Below are 24,354 nucleotides of genomic sequence, written 5' to 3'. Positions count from 1 at the left end.
GGCGTATGGTGTATGTGTATTTTCAACAACAAAAGACATTTTTAAAAATTGGGTATTCCTCCCCATTGAAAGGGGCCAACTTTTACCACACGCCCAGCGTGTGCAGGTTTTACTTCCTGAGCACCTTCCCACCCCTGCTTCTCCGACCTCCGGCTGCTGCAGGACAGAGCGTTGTGCTGACGGCTGGGAGGGGAATCCCAGCGGCCTGGAGGCCCTCCCTCTAGAGCAAGAGAGTCCAGCGCATCACCAGGACACTGGGACGTCAGAGCTCTTCAGTGCCAAAAGGCAGCGGGCCAGGAACAAGAAAGCGAACGTTGTATTACATTCAGCTGAAGAAACGGTGGATTGAAACAGCAGATTTCCCGGCGTGCCTTGTGCTTTCCCCCAGTTTGACACACGTATTCAGTGTGGTTTTTCTTAATTATGAAAACTTTCAAAGACACAAGAAAATTCGCTGTGCTTTAAGGAAATTTAGTGAAAACCCCATCAGGGCCTCTGTGATTTTGTCCAACTCAGGGACAACTGTAGTCAGGAAATACAAAGCAGGGTCCTTGAACACGAGGATTTTTCATTCTACTTGGGGAGAAGGCACTAGCAAAAAGGGAAACAAAACAAAATAAAACCAAAAAACACAGTTTACAACTTACACGGTGCTCTTACATTCCTGACTCCATTAAAATAAAACTCAGAGCTGAAGGGAAACTTAGAGATCATCTCCAGTGGAGCAAATACGGCACATGAATTGGTCAGACCCTAAACTCCTGGGCATGGTTAATTCATTGGTCACTTACTGACCCACCCATTCATTTACTGAACACATATTTAAAAGGAGGCTTGGTAGTGGTGTGTGGGTTAGGTATTGGGCTGCTTACTAATCAAAAGTTTGCAGTCTGAACCCACCAGCTGCTCGGTGAGATAAAAAGACAGTACAGTTTTAAGTCTCAGGACCCTAAGGAGGGTGGCTATGAGTCAGAATTGACTCCACAGCAGTGAATTTTTGGTTTTATTTATTGGGTGCTCTTCATATACTGAACTCCTGGTGTGGCGCTATAGGATTAGCATTGGACTTCAAACCACAAGGTCAGCTGCTCCTCAGAAACCCTATACAAGGTCACTAATGCTACATGTTAGGTTAGGAAAAGAGCAAGAATTCAGATACACTTGATTGTTACCCTTATGGGCCTTCGAGTGGAAGACAGAGATGAAATAATAATTACATGCATGAAGACCGTAGAGTGTTACAGACTGGGAGGTAAACTGGGAGTGGAAAAATGTCATGAAAGGCCTCTCTGAGGAAGAGATGTTTAAGATGAGGTCTAGAGGATAAGGAAATTGAATGAGGGTGAAAAAAGAAATATCACATACCAGCATGAAAGATGCATGAGTCAGAGCATGTCTGTGGCCCATGGAGAGAGAATGACTACTAACTAAATGGAGCAAGTGCTCAAAGTGTGTAGGAAGTGTGCTCAAAGTGTCTAGGAAGTGTGGCTCAAGTCAGGCCTTAAAAGAAGAATCGTTGGTAGGAGGAGAGATGTGGAAGAGTTTGAGCAAAGGTCAAATGTTCTATTGTCTATCCTCTCCCTTTCCAGGGAATTATGGCATTAACATCAGCAACCTGTAATTTACTTGGCCACCTACTACCTGTGGGCAATTCTTATGAATTCTAACATTTTCCTTGTGAAATCACTATGGAAGAAAAAGTCTAAAGGCACTTGCTGCAGTTAGTCATCTAGTAAGCAGTAGAGCGAGGATTTCTAGCTATGCTTGCCTGGCTTCCAAGGCAGGTGCGCGTTCCACAATTCCTTACTATCATAAAATCCTAGCACCAACGTTCTAAGAGCAATCATGATTTGGGAGCGGACAAAGGGCTTTTTACTGAGGGTGGGGATGGAGGAAGGGGAGGTCAAACTAGCCCCAGGTGGGTGGCTACTAGTAAGCAAAGGAACAAGAGAAAACCAAGTGTGTGTGTAGGGGTGGGGGGAACACGGGGGAGAGTGACCGAGTGCGACCCTGGGTTCCAGCACTGTACCCATCTCCCCGCCCCGGGAGATGCCCTACTCTAAGCACTACCCGGACCGGTTAATCATTTCCTGACCTTCCTTCCTCCTTTCGTCCTGCCCGCAAAATTGCCACATCACCCTCCTCCCTCCCTTGCTCGCCTCCTAGCTTGCTGCTCCTTCGCCGGGTTTTACAAGGAACCCCAATATTGAGGCAATATTTGTAATGGTCCGAGACACTCAAAGCCGTGCCCCAGAGAGATCAATAACTCCCTTGGGTTTAGCATAACGCCTGTTCAAACGCCCCCTGAGGCTTGGTCTCATCCCCCACCCCACCCCCAGCCACTTTCTAAAAAGAGGTCAGACAGCCAAGATCCAAACCCAATACTGATTAGCTTGTTACAGACTCGGTTTTCCCAGGGGGTTAAAGGCGCTAGTAACAGCAGCTGGCAGGGTGTTGCAAGGTTTAAATGTGGTATTGTATGTAGTTAGTGCCTGGCTGGTAGATAGTAGTGGGCGTTTAACAAATGTTAGAGTCTTTGTTTTTGTCTCCTGGTAATTGTGACGCTGTGAACTGACTAAATGGCATTAACAATTGTGACGCTGTAGGATAAGCAAGGTCTAATGGTTCAAATCCACACTAGTCACTGCTCGGAACTATAAGTCAAATCGACTCCACGGCACTTAACAACAGTAAGATAAGTATTGGACTGGCAACAGAAAGGTCTGCAGTTCAAGCCCACCACCCGCTCTTGTAAACCCTATCTAAAAGTGTCGTTATGAGTTAGAACCAACTCAAGGGCACACAACAATAATCGTGTTCAGCAAACTCAGATTATGCTATGTCACTTAAGTTTCTAGCAGTGGATGAGCAATGAAAGTGCGCTCGGAAGCATTGCAGAGGATGGTGAGCCTTAAAGACAAGGTTTAGAATGCAGATCATGGCGCGCTTCTGGGCTCAGCCACTCAGCATCCAGGTGGCTGGCTAAAGCCACGTGTTCAGAGCCTAGAGCAGGGCCAGATCAATGGGCCACAAGGAGCCTAGCACGAAGTCAGGGCTGCTGAGATCGACGCAGTCGGCTGGGCCGCTCTGGGCCAGGCCCTTAGCCTCTCTGAGCTTGATTATCTGTGTATAAAATGGGGCCAAAGGGCCTGTTTGCCTGAGTGTTTTTTAATTTTCTTCTCACTTTCCTGTCTAGTCAGATTTTCTACCACTAAGCCGCAGTGTAGTCAGATCATTACAAACCATACAGTCAGTACTTTTTTCCTGGGAACGACTGCCCGGCAGTTGTAAACGCAGCGTACGGGTCGGCGTGCCCCACCCTTCCCCAGGCCTAGGGAAGCAGCAAACGCCGCGGGCCACGGAGTTGAGAAAGTCACTTCCGAGCGCAGTCCGATAGTCACAGCGAGCAGTCTGCAAGCCTCAGCGCCGAGACCCTACTAGCCAAGAGCGGACGAGGGCGGGGCCAGGTCTTGGAGGCGGGGCCGGTTAAGATTCGGGGCGGGGCCTCCTTGGGAAGGCGGAAGCCCTCAGCCTGAGGGTGGCGGCAGAACCCGGATCTAGGATTTCCACGTTCTCCGGAGCGGGGCGTCGGGAAACGGCGGGCAGGAAAACCCGGCGCCCGGAAGCCTTTGCTTTCTTTGACGCAAGGGCCCGGGACGCAGCCGCCGTCGGCGGAGCGCCGGGTGAGGAGCGACCCCAGACGGAGCCTGTAGAGTCTCTCTGCCCCTATCTCGCCCGGTATTGTAATTTCGGTCCTCCTTGCTGCTCTCCTCGTGGCTATGGAGTGTCCGCACCTCAGCTCCAGCGTCTGCATCGCTCCGGACTCAGCCAAGTTCCCCAACGGCTCCCCGTCATCCTGGTGCTGCAGCGGTGAGTGAGGCAACGGGCCGGCGCGGCTGCGCACCCGAGGCCCCGGCTCCGCTGGGCCTGCCGTCTAGGGGCCCCGGGTGGCCGGCGCGCGAATCGTAGAGGGGTGAGGGCAAGCTGGGTCCGGCGGGCTGGGGAGTGGGTACTTGATAAGGCGGGCGGGAGTGGCGGGCGGAGCGGCGGCGACGGCGGCTCCTTTGTTTCCCGCGGCCCGACGGCCCGGCCGGCGAAGGAGAGGCGCAAGAGGCGGGAGCTCGCGGGGGCCTCGAGCGCAGGGACCGCCGGCGACCGGGGAGCTGTGGCCCGTGCCTCGCGCCCCTGGCCCTCCCGCCGTGCCTGGGGGCTGTGCTCGCGCGTGTCGCGGGCTGGGGGCCTCGGGGAGCGTGTGTCCGCGTCCCGCACGTGCGGCTGGGCCCGAGTTGCGTTCCCTCTTCGGGACCCGCAGTAAAAACACCGCTCTCCAAGCTCATCTTTGTCTGGGCTGCGGGGCGCCCGGGGCGGTTCTTCACCGCCTGTCCCGGCCCCGTTTCCTTTCCCTTCTCCGCAGGCTCGGGCAACCGTATCCTCGCCAGGCGGGGGTCCGGAGCCCGGAGTGTTTCATCAGCCTAGGAGGGTGAAGTTTGAAAACAGGCTGCGGGCTGAAAAGCTCGGGAGGCTAAGCCACCAGCTGCGAGCGGCTGGCTTTCCGATCTTTTGAGTTGTCTGAAATTGTTTTGGGAGTCCCGAGTTCATGTGCTGTAGCACAGTTATTATGTTTATGTAATGCTTTTGCTTGCGTAGCGTCAGCATTTTAACTCCTTATGCCAGTCCCTTTGGAAGCCCCAGTGCCCTCTCATTGTCTGCTCTAGAGACTTCTTAGGATCGCACCGGTCACACACGGCTTTGATTACTTCCTGGTAGGTAGGGCCCTAGTGCAGAAGCTAGAGTCTTTGTTTATTAGCTTTGGTATGATCAATGGTAGTTTGAGTTGTATAAAATTTGAATTGTGCATTTCAGAACTCGTATTGATAAATAAAATTGAGAGAAGCAGCAACTATACATACAATTTAGCTGTGTGACATTTCTCCTTGTGGACTTGAGCTGGGAAGGTAGTTAGGTAATGGCCTTACCACTTTTGACAGGTTACTTCCTAAATGGTGATTATGTCCGTGTAGAAAAACAGATGGTGGCACAAAGAAATATGTACCCCTAGGATTGTTGTTGTTGTTATGTGCCATCGAGTCGGTTCCGACCCATAGCGACCCTGTATAGGGTTTCCGAGGGTGTAAATCTTTACGGGAGTAGAAAGCCTCATCTTTCTCTTGCTGGTAGTTTCGAACTGCTGACCTTAAGGTTCGCAGCCCGATTCGTAACCACTACGCTACCAGAGCTCCTAGGATAAGGAATAGAAATCACAGCAGTTTCCTGGAGCTCACAGAGGTTTGGTGCTTTTGTTTGCCTGTGTAAAGTCAGATAGCATTTTTTTTTTTTTTTTTTTTTACATGAAGCTTTTAACAGTTAACTGTTTAAATTGGTTTTTACAGTGCAGAATTCATTTCTTTTTGAGGTTGCAGATACTGGTATAAATTAGCTTTTACCTATCAATGTATAGCTTCAATAGTGAATGGATGATCATGAAACAATAAAGAAAGTGTATAAATTTGCTTTACAAATGGGTTGGTAGCGCATTAGCTAAAACTAGTTTTTATTTTTTCCCCCCAAAGAGAGTGGGGGGTGGAGTGGGAGGATGACTACAGTAAATACTAGGAAAGTATCTCCTTTTGAAGAGTAATACAATTATTGGTACTGATCGGAGTTAAGTATAAGAATACAAAGTGGACCGTTACACACATCTGGCTTTTCCTATATAAAATCACATCAAACTTAAAAATGGCTTCCCTGGGCACATGCATCTAAAAAAGGAAAAGAATTATACAAGTGGCTGATACCCTGTTGTGAGTCATTTTTGTCTCCACCAGTCAGAGTCTAGTTGACCGTGGAAAAGAGATCAGAAAATTGAGCATCTCTTAAAGAACTTAATAAGTTAAAATGGAGCATAATTGAGAGACTTGTGCCGATAACAAGAACAAACTAGTATGTTAATTCCTAAGGGAGGAGTAATTTCTGTTGAACTAGGATGGCATCTTTGCATTTTGCAACAAAGTTTACCTCTGATAATAGCTTTCCAAGGGTGGTTCTAGACACTTGCTTGGATTTGTGGAAACAATTCAGCTAGTTTCTCAACTTTCTGTGAGTTTTTTCCTTCTGTCCACACTCTGAATTGTACCCACATTTAAGTGGGCCTCCCAATTTAACTGTTGGTATGTATTTGTTGATATAATCTAGTGTTATTGGATTGAGCTTGATCTTGTTCTTGCCTGCCTGTTGTTTTAATGATTAAATGATTAGTAAATCTGTTAGTCCTTAACTAACTCATTGTCTTGAATGTTGTATTTTATACTTATCCTGCAACACTCCTGTATTTCCTTTTTTTTGGATATGAGACCAAAATGGTAGTTTGTTTTGAATAATGCTGTGACGGGGTATTGAGTCTGATTACATTCATATTGTTGTTGTTATGTGCTGTGGAGTCGGTTCTGACTCATAGTGACAGGGTTTTCGAGCTTTTGTGGGAGTATAAAACCTCATCTTTCTGTTGTGGAGCAGCTGGTAGTTTCGAACTGCTGACCGTGAGATTAGCAGCCTAGTTGTAACCACTGTGCTACCAGAGTTCCTACATTCTGGTTAAGGAGGGGGAAATCCCTATCTTGGCACTAGGATAGTAAAATGCCCTTACCTTGTTTTCCTTGGGAGCTTGCGGTTACAACAGAATGAGGCAGGCTCAAAGTAGCCAAGCGTCTTGGGTTCTAAAAGCTGGAACCTTGAGCAAGCAGTTCTGTTTCCTTTGAGTATCAGTTCATTAGGTCATCTGTTTGTTTTTTAAAAAAGGTAGTACTTCACAGGTTGCTGTTAAAATGAACCAGGTAGCTTGTTTGAAAACTTTGCAAATAGTAAGTGGTGTTATAGGTCAGACAGGACCTCTGTTATGGCGTTGTAGTATAAGCACTGGACTGCTAACCACAAGGTAGGTGGTTCAAACCCACGAGCTGCTCCTAGGAAACTATACCGGGTCGCTATGAGTCAGAACCAACTCGACAGCACTTAACAACAAAACCTAAGTCACAACATGTTTATAAAGAGAACTCTGAATACATAAATATCTATAACTTCTAAATGGGGTGGGGACCCACACATTCACTGTCTTTTGCTGAATTATGCTTTACCAGGGAAATATATTACTCAACAAGATTAAGGGGTGTAAGAAGTAATTATACTTCAGAATTAGCTTGAGTTTGTTATTTATGGAAGACATTGTATCAGGTTGTATACTCCAGGGTTTTCCAACTGTTTGTCCTCAGGACCCCTTGTTTTTGTTAAGTGTTGTCTAGTTGGTTCCAACTCATAGTGATCCTGTGTAGTATTTCCAAGGAGCAGCTGGTGGTTTAAACCACCAGGCTTGTGTGATTAGCAGTCCAGTGCTTATTCTACAGGGCCATACCAGGACTCCTTACATTCCTAAAAATATTTATTGAGATTAAGTGTGATCGAGTCAGTTCTGACCCATAGCAACCCTGTGTAGGATTCCCTAGGAGCACCTGGTAAGCTTGAACCACTGACCTTGTGGTTCAAACTGACCTTGCAGTCCAGCACATTAACCCACAGTGCCACATTACGAGTCTTATATCTTTAATTTTTACCTATTGATATTAGAGATTAAAACTAAGGAATAAAAAAAACTATACATAATATATTACTTATAGATAGTGATAAGGCTGTTACCTGTTAACATAAGTAACAATTTATATAAATTTTTTTCCCAAACCAAAAAACTTAATGAAAAGAATGGCATTATTTGACATTTTGCGACTCCTGTTGTCTAACTTAATAGATGCCAGCTGTAACCTCTTATCTGCTTATGTATTCAGTCTGTTGGGATGTCATAGGTCACATAGCCTCTGGAAAACTCAGTTGCATGCTTGTGAAAGAACGAGATTGAGCCAACAAAATTACCATCTTAGTGTTATTTATGAAAACAGTTGTGACTTCCTGTATACCCTGAGAGGGTCTTAGATATTTTCAGGGGCTGGGACCACACTTTGAGAACCTATTGGTAGTAAGGACAATCTTGTCTTAGTCAAAATAGCTTTAATAATTGAGAGAAATCATCATGACTTTAAGGTTAGCAACATCTATGGGGTCTCCATGTGGTGGGGGTTAACTCAACTATGAAAGCAACTAACAAGAGACTTGAAGAGTTTTTGAAACATCATAGGGCCCAGTAGTCCTTTCCTTACTCTCAAGAAAGTTACAGCCAAATCTCGTTGGGGGAGTGACAGGAAGCTAAATGGTTAGAAGATAAATTCATGTTATGGTTTTAAGGTAAATGTTGAAAATAGCAATTTCCTAATAAGGTAAAATGATGATTTATATTTAATCTTTGCTAAAGGCATTTTAGTTTTAAATGAAAACATTTAAAAAGTAGGAAATTCTTTCAAGCTTTTTCTTATGTGCACATACCAGATGTTATTTTCAGAAACTGGAGGCTTGGACATACCTTATTTTTGTGGGTAAAAGAGGTGAATTAGTAGCAAGATATAGAGACAAAACACAAATTGTTTAAGAAGATATCCTGAACATAACTTGAAGAAAAAAATCTATTTTGTGTTTTTGGTGAAAATTTACATGGCAAGTTAGATTCTTATTTAACAATTTCTGTGTGTATTATTCTGGAGCCCTAGTGGGGCAGTGGATTATGAGCTAGGATGCTAGCCACAAGGTCAGCAGTTTGAATCTACCAGTCACTCCAAAGGAGAAAGATGAGTCTTTCTGCTCCGTTAATGATTTACAGCCTTGGAAACCATGTACAGGGTTGCTATGAGTCAGAACTCACTTGGCTACCACTACCACCATGTATATTAGTCAGTGGCATTGGTTACATTTTTCACAATGTGTCAGCATTCTCATTACTTCCCTTCTGGTTATTCTGTTTCCATTCATCTAGTGTCCTTATCCAGTATCCTCCCTTTCCTTACCATTTTTGGCTTAGAGTAAATTTTGATCATTAGGTCTCATTTAGATGATTGTTCAGAGGAGAACAGTAGTCATGGTCTTATGTCTTTTATGAGCCACTCTGTCTTTTAGCTGATACTGACCACCACGAGTAGTTTGAGTATGGGGGAGTGTGGAGTGGAATACAACTTTTTAATAGCTAAAAAAAGCCAAAGACCTGATGTTATTTTATTTTATTTATATATATATATATATTATTATTAAAGATTTTTATTGTGGATTGAGTGAAAGTTTACATTCATCAGTTTTACATTCAACAAATCATATACCTTGTTTCATTACATTGATTATAATCCCCTCCATGTACCATTAGTTAACAGTATTTCTCTCTATCCACTTTAGCTTTTTAAAAAAACAAACAAACAAACAAACAAAAAACCACTCAGGCATATATAATAATTTATATCTCCAAAGGGCACATTCTGCAAGTTTGCTCCTGGCCACCAGCTCTTAGTCCCTCTCTTCTTAGTTGATGAATCTAGAGTCCTCAGCCACTCCCCCTCTCCGTGCCCCCATCTCTGCCTCCATCTCTGATGCTGCTGCTTCTCTGGATAAGGTCCCGCACTCTGCTTGTGCATTCCTCTCTTGATGGTCCTAGGGTCCTCGGTTTCTGGACTGTAAGATTCACCACTCCCCTCTTTTTGTTACAAAACTTCTACATTTACAATTGTGACAGTCCGATAACCGTTATTCACTATTGAATCATACAAATCTTTTCCCCATCTCTTTTCACCAGACCCATCTAGACAAGATGATAGCTATTCAGTGGGGACTCTTTCTTTCTCCCCATACTCTTAAACTAAGCTCTCTCTTGAAACCTTGTAAGCCAGTCACTTCGTGCCTTTACTGCCCCCTCATTTTAGATAGCCGTAGCGTAGTGGTTACGAATAGGGCTGCGAACCGCAAGGTCAGCAGTTCGAAACTACCAGCTGCTCCGCTGGAGAAAGATGAGGCGCTCTGCTCCCGTAAAGATTAACAGCCTCGGAAACCCTGTGCAGGGTCGCTATGAGTCGGAACCGACTCCACGGCACACAACAACAACAACAATGTGTAAGTTGCCCATCCCTATCTACCCTGTGCACAGAGCGGATAGCATTGACATTTGATTTGAAGACTCTTTCCCTCTCTGTTGGTATTTAGAGTAACTACCACCCAGAGTATAGGAGCTCTGGTAGCGTAGTGGTTACGAATCGGGCTGCGAACCTTAAGGTCAGCGGTTCGAAACTACCAGCCGCTCTGCAGGAGACAGATGAGGCTTTCTACTCCCGTAAAGAAAGATTTACACCCTCAGAAACCCTGTACAGGGTCGCTATGGGTTGGAACCGACTGGACGGCACTTAACAACAACAACAACAACAACAACCACTCTGAGTATAGATCAGGTTCATCATGAAGATGTATCTTCTGTCACTGTAGCTGTTCTAGTCTGCTTGTCCTTTCTAGTGGGAATGTCTCACCTCACAAGGTTGTGGATGGAACTCAGGATTCCACCTAAGGTCCTATACTCTGTATAGGCTTTGCATGAGGCCTATTTCACTGGGCAAGTTGTAGAACCCCTTTTAGGTATTCCAAAGACCTGATGTTATTTTGCCAAGGTTTTCGATTTTAAGGGTTTGAGTTATGTATCCTTGTTAAATTGGAGATATATAAATTTTTTTTGATAGAATTTAAAAAAATGTTTTGTGAATAATGTGATAGTTTGTTTACATGGGAGAACATTAGTTTTACATTCATCCTATTGTATATCATTTCATTGCCATGATTACAGTCCCCTCCATGCATCATCAACCAACCAAAGGGTACATCCTACAAGTCTGCAACCCCCACCCCCAACTCCAGTCGTCAGCACACAGCCCCTCTCCCTCTCTGGGTCTAGAGTCCCCAGCTGCTCCATCTCTCTATATCATCGTCTCTGCCTCCATCTCAGGCATCACTGCTTCTCTGGGTAGGGCCCTGCTCTCTGCTCTTCTCCCTTCATGGTCCCAGGGACCTCTGCTCTTAGACTGCAAAGTTATTACTCCCCTCCTTGCCACAAAATGTCTACCTTTACGTTTACAATCCTCACAATCTAATTTGGAGATATTTTTAATAGCATTGTTGTTGTTAAGTGCCATTGAGTCAGTTCCAATTCATAGCAACTCTGTATAGCGTTTCTGAGGAGCGACTGGTGGATTTGAACCACCAACTTTGCAGTTGAAACTGACCTTATGGTCCAGTGCTTATCCTACAGCACCACACAAGGACTCCCTTAATAGCATAGGCATGAGAATTTTTCCTATTCAAAGACTTGAGAGTATCTCTTTAAGTTTCCAATATGTACCTATTGTCATATTACTCTATCCAAGAACAGTAGATACAAGTCAAGTAAATAAGTAAATGTTCTGCAATTTTGAGTAGATACTAGAGATAAACAGTTTTTAAAAAGATCTGTGCAGTAGCCTGAGGTGCTGATTATTGGTTCTTTGTCAGTGGTAATACATTTGTAATAGGTTAATCAACTTGTGATAAAGATGAGAAATCACCTTGATGGAATGGTGGATTCTTTTGTGTTGTGTTTCTTACACAGTCTACATCTAGAGAAGACTGTTGTTTGTTCTATAAATGAAAATTTCTAGAACGGATTAAGCCATTTGTTCATCATTAGATCAAATGCATATACTGCTCTTTAGTAACACGTTGTTGTTGTTAGGTGCTAGCTATATCGAGTCAGTTCTGGCTCCTAGCGATGCTGCGTAGGGTTTCCAAGGAGCAGCTAGTTGAATTTGAACCACTGACCTCATGTTTCAAATCGACCTTGTGATCTGGTGCTTTACCCCACAGCTCCACACCGGGATTCCTAGTAACATATTGTGAGTGCTTATTAACTGACTGTTTTTGTTGAGTGTTGTCATAACACCTTGTATAGGATTTCCAAAAGTGGCTGGTGAGTTTGAACCACTGACCATGCAATTCAAACTGAACTTGAGGTCGAGGGCTTCTCCTATAGTGCCACACCAGGAGTGAATAGCACTTAATAAGTATTCGCTTAATGAGTGAAAGAACTTTTCTTCCATGAAGATCATAGCTGGAATGGTCATTAACTATGTTGAAAATAAACTCAAAGTAAGTGAGTTTCACTGAAAACGTCTTCATTAGTCCTTACTCCCAGTGTTTTAGCTGGTAACATGAACTTTGGTTGAATTTTGCGCAAGTGACTATCTGTAGTGGTCACAGTGAATTTGTATTTTTAGACATTCTGTGTTATAAATTGTTGTTGTTCTTGAGTGTCATTGAGTCAATTCTGAATCATAGTGACCCTGTATAGGGTTTCCAAGAAGCGGCTGGTGAGTTTGCACCACCAACTTTGTGGTTCAGATCTACCTTGTGGTCCAGTGCATGATCCTCACCAGGACTCTCTGCTGTAGATGTTGTTGTTGTTGTTAAGTGCTGTTGAATCCGTTCCAACTCATGGTGAACTTGTATAGGTATGTGGAAATTTGAGCACTGAATTGAATGGGGAAGTTAAAATCAGTGAGCCGGTGATAAGTTTTTCATATTCTGAAGACTAGACTATTTGAATGTTATATACCTTTCTGAAGAATTTCTTGTAAAAATATTTATACTTAAGTCAAACGTAACAGTTTTCTAGTTTTCTGGCAGTGTTCCTCCCCAACCTTATGTTGTTGTTAAGTGCCATCAAGTTAGTTCCAACTCATAGTGACACTGTATAGGGTTTCCAAGGAGTACGGCCTCATTTTCTTTCAGAAGTCTGTAACTAACTGGTAGTGAATATGAAAGGCATAGGATTTAGTATGTGCTCCATGTATGTGTTTGAAGAGACTGAAGTCTAGCATTTTGTTGTTTTGAAGAATTTTTGACACATTGATCAGAAATTATTTTCCAAATAGTATACTCAAGTATACTAGAAGAAAAAATGAGGGCTTGGGAAGAAAATGCAGACTCTGATTCAATTTCCTATTATTCATTTATCTTCAAAATAATTCCTTCTCATCATTCTTTGCTCTTACAGCTTTAACCTTAGGCTCTTTTAACATCTTACTTAGTCCTTGTTGAGATTTTTGCAATTTCATTCTCTACTAGAATGTTGTTCTGACACATGACGACCCTGTACAGGGTTTCCAAGGAGCTGCTAGTGGGTCTGAACTGCCAACTCTGCAGCTAACTTATCAACGTGCAGTATGGACCCTTCCAAATACATTTAGAAATACTTGTGTTTTTAAAGTGTTTGTAGCTCAATAGCATACCCATGAATAATTTAGTTTGTAGCTCTGTGAGTAATTTAAATTACTGTTTTAAAATTTAATTGAGTCACATTTCCATCAGGAAGGAACTTACAAGTGCATTTCCCCTCTACCTGCTTTTTTTTTCTTTTTCTTCAGCTCTTTTTATTCACTTTTCATTCCTTTAAAAAAAAAAAAGTAGTCTTTTAATTAAGCTACAGTTTATGACCAACTTATATGCAGGTTTTGTGTTCAATCTAGCTATTATAATGGAATTAATAGACAGTCTATGTTCAAGGAACATTGGTGGTCAAGTGATTGAGTGCTAAGCTGCTAACTGAAAGGTTGAGAGTTTGAGCCCACCAGCTGCTCCATAGGAGAAAGGTGTGGCAATCTGTGTTTGTAAAGATTTATATAGCCTTGGAAACACTATGGGGTGGCTTTTTGCCTTGTAGGATTGCAATGAGTTGGAATTGACTCAATGACAATGGGTTTAGGTTTTGTCAATGTTTGAAGTGGAACATAGGTAGTGTTTAATATATGTTAGTGTTTTATGTTTATTAATGCCTTGCTTAGTCATGAGAACAACTGCATTCTAGGTGTTTTAGTAGAAACTTTACAGATGACCTAGAAGTGAAGTATTTTGATAGGTTCTCAGTAGGGGCTAGAATTTTTTAAAAATGTGTTTATGATGAGGACTCTTGGTGTGGCGCTGTAGGATCAGCACTAGACTGCTAACCACAAAGTTGGTGGTTCAAACCCATTAGCTGCTCTCTGGAAACCCTATATAGGGTTGCAATGATTCGGAACTGTTCACAACAGTGACATTTATGATGAAGTTTACTTTGACAGGTTAGAGAACTGAGGAAGAAGTAATTTAACATCATTAGCAGTTTGTTCATTTTACTAAGAATGTCTTGTACCAAGATCTTGGAAGATGTTCTGAGATTTGTGTGTAATAATCTGTTTTGAGAACATAGATAAGAGTAGGTATATTTCAGACTGAAGGGGCTTTACCTTAAAAAATGTAAATTGCAATTGTATCCTGAAATTGTTTGTGGTTGTTGAATGAATTTTGACTTCAAAAATTTATAATTGGGATAATCTTTTAATTGCTTTCAGTGTACAGATGTTAGTATCTATAGTAATTTCCAGATGTTTTCTCATCTGTTAGTTTTACTGAGTAGGAGAGCTGAGAACAACATAAAGTAACTTCAAAGCAGTTTCCTAGCATTTAATCCTGACTAATTTAATTAACTACTCATCCTTGTAGTTTTTCCTGTTTTATAGATTGTGAAACTAAGACAGAGATTGAGAGTTGCTCAATTTGTTGGGGACCTTAGAAATAGCCCAAAGCTTAAGTTCAGATACATTCAATTTGAATACTTTTGAATCATAATTTTTAGATTGCCTTTTTGAAAGCAGAGATTTAAAATTTTTTAATCTGGTAATTTAATACTTGATCATTCAAATGATTTAAAATGTTTGGAAACATTAGCGAAATGATTGCTTTGAAGATTTTGACACGCGCTTTCATTTTAAGCTCCACATTCTGAAATGGTGCAAATGGTTAATGTTAAATTCAGGTGGTTTGGTTGCCACCTGAAGGGTTGGAGGTTCGAGTTATCCAGAGGAAGAAAGATTTAGAGAACTGCTTCTGAAAAATCAGCCATTGAAAACTATAGTGCACATTTCTACTCTGGCACACATGGAGTGGCCTTGAGTTCACTCAGTGATACCTGGTTTGATTTATTTATTGATTAAAGTATAAGCAAACTGGAACAAGGAATTGGTAATACCATTAGAAAACAAATTTTGGACATTTCAACTTTGTAGTGCCTTAATTTCCTTATAGCTCAGATCTAAATTATTTTTTACTGAAACTCACATACTTTGGCTCACACATAGTAAAGCAGTACCTTCAACATAGTTATGGATAAAAAGCAATTTGTTTTTGGATATTTTTGACTTGTGCTGATGTTGAGGCTGTTCACCCCACACCTCCTCACCTTTTTTATTTTTTTATTTTTCTGGCAAGGAAAATTGGTCTTGGAGGTAGTTTGTTGTGGGATAAGAAAGAGAATTCTTAAGAGATGGAATATTTGGCTCTGCATCTTTGCTTTTAGGCTACATACTTTGTTGATTGCATTTGTTGAATTCTAAAAAATTTCAACTGTATTTTCTGTAAAAGTTAATTGTAGTCTTTAAGTTGCAGAGCTTCAAACAGATTTCCTTCTCTCTTTAGACCTAAAATGTGTGTAGTGTGTATGTGGGCTGTTTACAGATATCTAAAATCCAGATGAATTTAAGAAGGCTAGTTCAGATTTTGAAAACTATTATTGAAATTTGAAACATTGGACTTTGAAAAATGAAGATTGCCACTGTGTTGTCTCAATTGTTTGTGTTGGCCAAATGCTTCACAGTTAATTTAATGCTTGCTAATTAAAATTTACAAGACCTTTTTGAGGAGAGAATTGAGAATTTATTCTTAAAATGTACCAGATTGTGTCTTTTAAAAGATACTATATCCTGGTGTGGTGCTGTGGGTTAATGCGCCAGACTGCAAAGCTGTTTGAACTGCAAGGTTGGCGGTTCAAGCTCACCAGCTGCTCCTCAGAAAGCCTATACAGGGTCGCTATGGGTTGGAATCGACTCAACGGCACTTAACAACAACAACGACATAGCCAGCTGCATTTTATCTAGAAGCTTTGTACTCTGCTTTAGGGTTGCATAGCTGTTTTCCACTCTTGAGTAGACATTTTGTCCTGTTATTTTTTTCTTTGTTCTAGCAAAGGTTTAAGTCAGCCTTGTAGAAATCTGTTTGTCTGTTTGTCCTTAACCTCCCTGGAGTCTCTTCACTTATGAACTATTCTTATTCTGTCTCACCACCAGGAAGAGCACTGGGCAGTTAACTGCCATATTCTTGCAGTTCACTTCTAAATGGTCAGAAAACTTATTTTTTAGCTTCTTTAGATCCTTGTCTATTACATATTCTCAGGTTTTCTTTTTTAAATAATAGATTACTGTGCCCTTCTTTGTTTTGAACATTTGTTGTACAATATTGGGATCAGAGTTTTTGACAATCATGTTGAAATTTCTAAAAAACAAATTTGCATGATGAAAAGTTTCCCTTGAATAAAAATTACATGTTAGAAAAAAGTTTTAATGTGATGCTAAAACCAAACCAGTTGCCATTGCATCAGTTCAGACTCACGGGGACTCAGTGTGTGTGGGAATAGAACTGCTCTATAGGGTTTTCGATGACATTTTTCAGAAGTAGATCATCAAGCCCTTCTCTCAAGGCACCTTGGGTTGGACTTGAACCACCAATTTTTCAGTTAGCTTAACCCTTTGTGCCACCCAGGGATGTAGTATTAGACATTTTTAAAAGATATGAGAAAAATAAATAAATAAAAGAACTTGGGTCTAACCCAGAGACTATGAGACAGCACTTAGGTTATTGATTGACATTTTTTCATTTCACAGAAAAATACTCTTTAACATAATTGAGAGGAACCTTCTATCAGAATGATTTTGGATATTCATAATGAGAAGCTTTTCTTGAAAAAAATCACTTTATTATACAAAGTAGTAGCTGCCAGAGCTCAGCACTCTTGCCATGAGAATGTAATATATAAAATTTAAGTACATCAGTTCCATTTTAGCCATTTTGAGTGTTTTGTTTGTGTGTAGTCATTACAGATCTCATTAAAGACAAAACAAACAAAATTCAGACTTCTCAAGGTATTATTTTTATTTTGAATGTTTGTTATTGTTGTTAAGTGCTGTAGAGTCAGTTTCAACCTGTGGTAACCCTATATAGGGCTTCCGAGGAGCTACTGGTGAGCTTGAATCGCTGACCTTGCTGATTAAATCAACTTTGCAGTCCAGTGCATTAACCCACAGCACTACACCAGGACCTGCAACCCCCAATATCAACTATTTTAGTTTAACAAAAAATAAAGTTCTAATTAACAAAAACCAAGAGGAGTCTTCTTGTTTTATACAACAACAGGATTATTTTCAAATCAGACTCGTGCTTTGAGTCAGCCGCTCACAAGCAGCCGCTCCTTCAGAAATTCTACACAGGGTCGCTATGGGTCGGGACTGACTTGAGGGCACATAACAACAACGAGGGTTTGCTGGTGCCTCATTTCTGGAGTATTGTCTACCCCTTTAAGTAAGAGCAATAATAGTCTTCTAAGCAGAGTATAGGTGTGGCGCTGTGGGTTCATGCGCCAGACTGCAAAGTCGTTGTAACGATAAAGTTGGCGGTTTAAGCGCACCAGCTGCTCCTTGGAAACCCTATACAGGGTCGCTATGGGTTGGAACTGGCTCAACGGCACTTAACTGCAACTGCAAGCAGAGTATAAATATTTGCCTTGTTTATGTTTTTCTTTCTGTTCCTTCATAAATAGACCAATTTACGCAAGAATAAAGGAATCCTGGAGTCCTGGTGTGGCGCTGTGGTCTAATGTGTCAGACTACAAAGTTGTTTGAACTGCAAGGTGGGTGGTTCAAGCTCACCAGCTGCTTGACCCCATACAGGGTCACTGTGGGTTGGAATAGGCTCGATGGCGGCACTTAACAACAACAAGGAGACCTGGTATGGTGCTGTAGGATAAGCTGGACTACTCACCACAAGATTGGCAGATCAGATCCACCAGCCACTCCTCAGAAACCCTCTATAGGGTTGCTGTGAGTCTAAACAGATTTGACGGCACTTAACAACAACATAAAAGAATATTTTCCCAGCACACCAGTAGCACAAATGTGGTAAAGTTTTCTATTTTGTGCTTTAATGTAGCCTTTATTATATAATCACAAAAATTAGGACGAGAATTGAACAATGCAAATACTAAATCTGTTCTCTGAGTAAAGTTTTGATATGATCACCAACCACCTAAGCAGCTTGACTTTTTGTTTATTTAGGAAATAAAGGGCTTCCATAAATGAATAAATATCTTTTCTCGTATTGCCTATTTACTATTGTTAGGTGCCATCAAGTTGGTATCAACTCATAGCGACCCTATCAAACAGTAGTTGTGTGGTAATTTATGACTTGATTTACTTATTTTGAAGAAGCCATGGCTATGTAAATATGGATTTTCTTACTCAGGTTCTTGGCAAAAGCATGGAATTGCATCAGATCTTGCTATATAAATATAAATAGGTGTCAGAATTTTTCTTAAGTGATTCATGTTTTTTGTGTTCATTCTCTATTCTCTCAAATATCTTTTATGATATTTGCTAAAAGATAATTAGTTCTGTGTAAAAAACACAACACCAACTGCTGGTGAGTCCATTTCTACTCATAGTGACTCATAACTGCTCCATAGAACTTCCAAGGTTATAAATCTTTACGAAAGCCGATTGCCATATTTTTCTCTTTAGAGCGGCTGTGGGTTCAAACGTCCAACATTTCGGTTAGTAACTGAGCGTTTAACCACTGTACCATCAGGGTTCCTCACTCAGCTTGGTAGGAGTAAGTTACTTTGTTATTGTTGTTGTTAAGTGCCGACGAGTTGGTTCTGACTCATAGCAACCCAGTATAGGGTTACCGAGGAGCAGCTAGTGGGTTTGAACTGCTGACCTTGTTGTTCGTTGTTGTTGTTCGCAGTCCAGTGCTTATCCAGTAGTGCCACACTGGGCATCTAGTTACTTTTGAGGCAGTATAAATTCTTAGTAATTTTTTTGTAGCTATTTGTGTTTGATATACCAAAGGCAAAAAAAAAAAAGTCCCAATGAGTCTGTTTAGTAATCTGTTTTGACTTTAGTAGATTTGAACCTCCCTCCACTTCCCTATCTCCTCATTTGAGAGGTAGAGGCACAATTCTGATATTAGATGAAGCTGGTAGGGTAGATATATTGCATAATTGGTTTATTAGGGCTTTTTTTCCACCAAAGTAGGTGTGAATAAGTATGAGTTTATGAGGAATAATAACCAATTTGTTTAGTACATTATAGGTGTTTCACATATGTTGTTACCATTTAATGCTGAAAAACTGCTTTCAGAAATCCATTTTTAAACTACAGTAGACTACTTAAGCCAGTGAGAGGACCTGCCTTAAGGATTAGAATTTGCCTTCATTTGGGAAGTCAGCAGGGCCAGATGCCCTCACTTTTCTGAATCTGTAGGTATCTGGATCTGTTACATATAGATGGCAAGTTTTGGCCAGCTTTGAAATTACATTCCCTAGTAGAAGACACATACCATTAGCTCTGCAGCTAAACTTGAAGTATATAGAGAATTCCGTAGGTGCCTGGCCTCAAATGAGCAACTGCTATTGTAATTTTTATGTTGTGTAACAGATTTTAGGTACTTTTTTTCATATTATTATTAAAGTTTGAAAAAAAATGATTTGGGCAGTTTTATGAATTGATATGACTGTTGCATTAATTTACCTGCTAATGATTAATTCATATTTTCAGAAAAGCAATACATGTACATTGTTACGTCACACAATACCAAAAGACATAAAACAGCAGTCTCTTTCCTCTCAATCTCTACCTTGCTGGTCCAGATAAAACTACCTTTAGCTTTATTTCGTTTTCTTTTTCATATTTGCCTGCATGCTTCTAAGTACTCTACTGCTGGTTCGTAATTTACCAATTTTGCACTTGTCCATAGGGGTCTTGCTATGGGAAATGAGGGCATTAGTGTTGTACCACCTTTCTCTGCTGCTTTTCTCTCCATTAGGCCGTTTCCCTTCTTGTCCAACATTTTACTTTTTCTTGGGTTAGCAATAAATTGCCTCTCTTAATAGCTTAATTACTTGATTTACCTTTTATACATTTTCTCTCAGATATAATTTTGTCAAATGTCTTTGAATATTATTTTCAATCACTTAAACAGATTATTTTCTTAGTCTCACTTTTTACCCCTGAAACCTCCTTCTCAAATCCCTCTGTTCTCTTGGTATTATTTGAACTAATTGTTCCCTGAGACTACTAGACAGTTTTTATCCTGTATTTCCCATTTCCTGTATCCCATATCTTTCTCTTGTTTTATTTCATTGTTCTGCTGAAAGACATCATCCCTTTTTATGGGAGGTAATTTTTTGACTTCTTGAAAATGTGATGTTTTTATTATACTTTTATACTTAATTGCTTGGCTGAATATAGGCTATTAGATAGAAAATAATTTCCCCTTAGAATTATGAATGCATTGTTGCGTTACTTCTGGGATTGCTACTAAGGAATGTGCTGCCTCTTTGATTAGTATTCCTTCATGTATATCCTTTTCTTTAGTCATTTCTTGCTGGGAAGCTTTTAGGATATCCCTTTTATCCCTGGGATTCTGACATTTCAAAATTAGGTGTCAGGTATTTTCTTCTTTTGTTTTGATGGGTACTCAAGGGACCTTTCTGTCTAGAGATTCACAACATTAAGTTAAAATAATTTTTTTTTTGTGTTGTATATTTGATAGTACTCTTAAATCCCTTAATTTTTTGTTCTTTCTTTCTGGAACTCCTATTAATTCAATGTTGGGCCCCCTGGGTGGAATTCTAATTTTCTTATCTTTTTATTCCTTTGCTTCTGGTTCTAGTTTCTGGGATATTTCCTTGCTTTTTTCTTCTACCCTTTTGATTGAATTTTATTTTGATCATATTTTTAATTTTCAAGATCTTTTTCTTTTTTTTTCTGATGATTCCTTTTAAGTACATCCTGCTGTATCTTATTAATCCAGTTTTTCAGAGGTTGGGATTTTTTTTGTTGTTGTTTCCCCTTGAAGTTTCTCTGTGCTCCCTGCATTGTTGCTATTTCCTCTGGGTTCCTCTCTGTATAAATAATTCTTTTAGACATTTTCTTCAAGGATCTGTTTTATCTTGGCTGTCTATTTGCATAAGGATGAAGCCCTAAAAAGCTCTGTAAGTGGATGGGACTTGTTTACAGAGGACTTGATTATAAGGTCAGGTAGCAAATCGTCTTCCTCTTTGCAGGAAGACACTCAGAAGTCTGCATGAGACTTTGTTTTTTTCTGGAACCATTCAGTTTTTCAGTCTTCTTTCTGGTGGCTGAACACCTGACTGCTGATGTTCGGACATGAGGATGCTGCATGACATGCCGGCATTCACTTGTTCCTTACAGCCCTTGGACTCCTTCCTTACCATTGCCCTCTGCTGTGCCAGGTGTCCCTGAGCCCAGAACCTCCTCTCACCTTCTCTGCCAACACTTAGGTAGTAGTTCCCTTTGTATTACTAAAATTTGTTAATGGCTCCTCCAACTTCTTCCTGACTTCCAAAAAAGTGTTGAAATCTTTTGTCTGCGTTGATTACCTCACGTATTATCTTTATCATTATGAATTTGTCTATTTTATTTTTTTCTTGGCATTTTAGTGAGGTCTTAGGAGGAAGTGGAGATAAATGATAAGTTGGTCTGCCATTTTTAATTTGGTATCCATTTTTTAAATGAATATTTATCATTTTAAATCCAGTTTATAATGTTTTGTAATAATGTTAGTTCTATGAGAAATTAATCTTATTAGTTATGATTTAGAGAGTTAAATAATGAAAACAGAAATGTTGCATTAGTCTATTTGAATAAATAGGAGCTCTGGTAGTGTAGTGGTTACGAATCGGGCTGCGAGCCGCAAGGTCAGCAGTTCGACACTACCAGCTGTTCCACAGGAGAAAGATGAGGCTTTCTGCTCCCGTAAAGATTTACAGCCTCGGAAACCCTATACAGGGTTGCTATGAGTCAAAACCGACTCCACGACACATAACAACATTTGAATAAAAGCTCATGCTCAGATTTACCTTCTCTGATAAACAGCGCAAAATATTTCTGCTACTATCAGTGTGACACTCTAGGTTAATGTGCTGGACTGCAAAGTCGGTTTAATCTTAACATCAGCAGTTCAAACTCACCAGCTTCTCCTCAGAAACAGGATTGCCATGGGTCAGAACCGACTCAACGGCACTTAACAACAACTATCAGAGTAAGCAGAGTCAAGGTCGTGGTGCTGTAGGATAAGCACTGGACCATAAGGTCAATTTGAACCAAAAGGTTGGTGGTTCAAACTCATCAGCTGGTCCTCAGAAACTTTACACAGAGTGGCTGTGAGTTGGAACTGACTCAACGGCACACAGCAACAACAATGTCAGAGTCAGCAGAGAGTATAGGTAAGCCAAGGAGTTTGACTCTGCTAGAGAAGTCAAATCATAAGCTAGGCAATTGCTTTGAAACTGTATACATGTAGAAGAAACGCACCTACAAGGTCATTTGAGCTACTGCATCGTTAATGGACTAGTTAATTAATGAACTTGTGGCATAGTAGTAAAGTGCTCTACTACTATCTTAAAAGTCAGTGGTTCAAATCCAGGGAGAAAGATGTGGCAGTCTGTTCCTGTACACATTACATTCTGGAAACTATGGGGGCAGTTCTAGTCTGTCTCTGGTTTGCTATGAGTTTAAATTCAACTTGACAGCAATGGGTATGGAAATCCATCACACCATCACTAAAGGGATGTGTGTGTCCAGTTTGCAGGACTCTTTGGCTAAGCACATTGGTAATTTAACACTTTTCCTTGTAATTTCCTTTTTTGAAAGTATGTTCTTAATTGAAAGTAAAGAATAAAAATTTTAATTTTTTATTGTGATAAAAGAAATATAATAGAAGTTTGCCATTTTAACCATTTTAAATGAACATTTCAGTGACATAGTTATAGTCATCAGTTTGTATAACCATCCTCACTAGACTTTCACCTAATAGTTTGGCATCTACTGATGGTTCTTGACTGAATCAGTTATCACTAGGATGATAGCAAAATGGCCATTTTCTAACTCGCATTCCTTCTGCATACATATATTTATTGGTTTTCTACTGTAAGAAAGAGCTTTTCATAACCCCCCTTTTTATTTAAATCATTTACTTATAGTATATTTTTGTTGTTAAGTGCCATTGAGTGGGTTTGACTCATAGTGAACCTGTGTAAGGTTCCTGAGGCTGTAAATCTCTGTGGGAACAGAAAGCTTCATTTTTTTCTCTCGTGTAATGGCTGGAGGGCTCAAACTGCCTTCATTGTGGTTCATAGTCCAGTGCTTATCCTACAGAGCTATTGCACTTCCTACTAATAATATGTTGTTGTTGTTGTTAAGTGCCGTCAAGTCAGTTCTGACCCATAGCGACCCTGTACAGGGTTTCCGAGGCTGTAAATCTTTACGGGAGCAGAACGCCTCATCTTTCTCCCGCGGAGCAGCTGTTAGTTTTGAACTGCTGTCCTTAAGGTTCACAGCCCGATTTGTAAACACTATGCTACCAGAGCTCCACTACACTACCAGAACTCCTAATAATATAGACTCCTAGATATTTATTCTGTGATACTCTGTTACTAATAATATAGACTCCTAGATATTTATTCTGTGATACTCTGTTACTTCATAATTTATTTTGGTGGTCTCAGATTTGGCCAGTAGGAGGAGCTCCCTAAAGCTCTAATTTTTGCCATGGATCTATAATTCTTTCAGCCCTTTCTTACTTTCTGATATAACAAGATAATCCAGACTCAGCTTGTATTCATTTTAACTAAGCTTTGGAACCACCCAGTTTTTAAAGTAGCCTTATTCCTTTTGGTTGGGAATAATGTCTATGAATTATCTCTTGGCAGATGAGAGCTAATAAATAAAAAGACAAACACATATATCTGTGTGTACATCAACATCTATACTAATCTGCTCATTTCTATAACCAGAGAAAGTAGTTTCAGAAGTGTTAACCCACAAAACCAGTCCAAATCAGTTATCATCAAGTCATTTCCAACTCATGGTGATTCTATATGTGCCTGAGTCGAATTGTGCTCCATAGGGTTATCAGTGACTGAGTTTTGGAAGTAGATTGCCAGGCCTTTCTTCTGTGGTGCCTCTGGGTGGACTCAAACTACCAACCTTTCACTTAGCTGCTGAGCATGTTAACCATTTTCACCACCCAGGGACTCCTGTTAACAAACAAAAACCCTTGTTAACTAGAGTGCTGTATTTGTTTGTAATCCTCTCTATCTCTATACTGCCAATATATAAAATACTGTGTTCAAAAGTTGTTTGGGTTAACACCCTCCCCCTTAATGTACTTATATTATTTACTTGGCATAAAGTTAGGTTTATTTGTGTTTGATTTCCACTTTAGTTTGTTTGTTTGTTTTTTTAGTTCATATTGGTT

The 24,354-nt window shown here is 40.6% G+C and overlaps 1 protein-coding gene across 3 annotated transcripts in view; it reads left to right on the top strand.

Annotated features, from left to right (window-relative positions):
* Positions 1-96: 96 nt before the first annotated feature.
* The window catches only part of USP3 (ubiquitin specific peptidase 3), a 143,009-nt gene continuing 118,751 nt past the window's right edge, over positions 97-24,354 (top strand). Inside the window, exons 1-2 of one of the 3 annotated variants that reach the window (XM_006831554.1) lie at positions 97-106; positions 3,701-3,870. In XM_006831554.1, coding sequence (XP_006831617.1) covers positions 3,780-3,870 — 91 coding nt within the window. In that variant the 5' untranslated portion in view covers positions 97-106; positions 3,701-3,779. Of the gene's footprint in view, positions 107-3,634; positions 3,871-24,354 lie in introns of those variants that run through there. The other 2 variants (XM_006831555.1, XM_006831553.1) reach the window with 2 other exon arrangements.

The sequence above is a fragment of the Chrysochloris asiatica genome, unplaced genomic scaffold (assembly GCF_000296735.1).
Source record: "Chrysochloris asiatica unplaced genomic scaffold, ChrAsi1.0 scaffold00004, whole genome shotgun sequence".
Lineage (NCBI taxonomy): Eukaryota > Metazoa > Chordata > Mammalia > Afrosoricida > Chrysochloridae > Chrysochloris > Chrysochloris asiatica.
The sequence above is the reverse complement of the archived record's forward strand: the minus strand, read 5'-3'. Positions and strand labels throughout refer to the sequence as shown.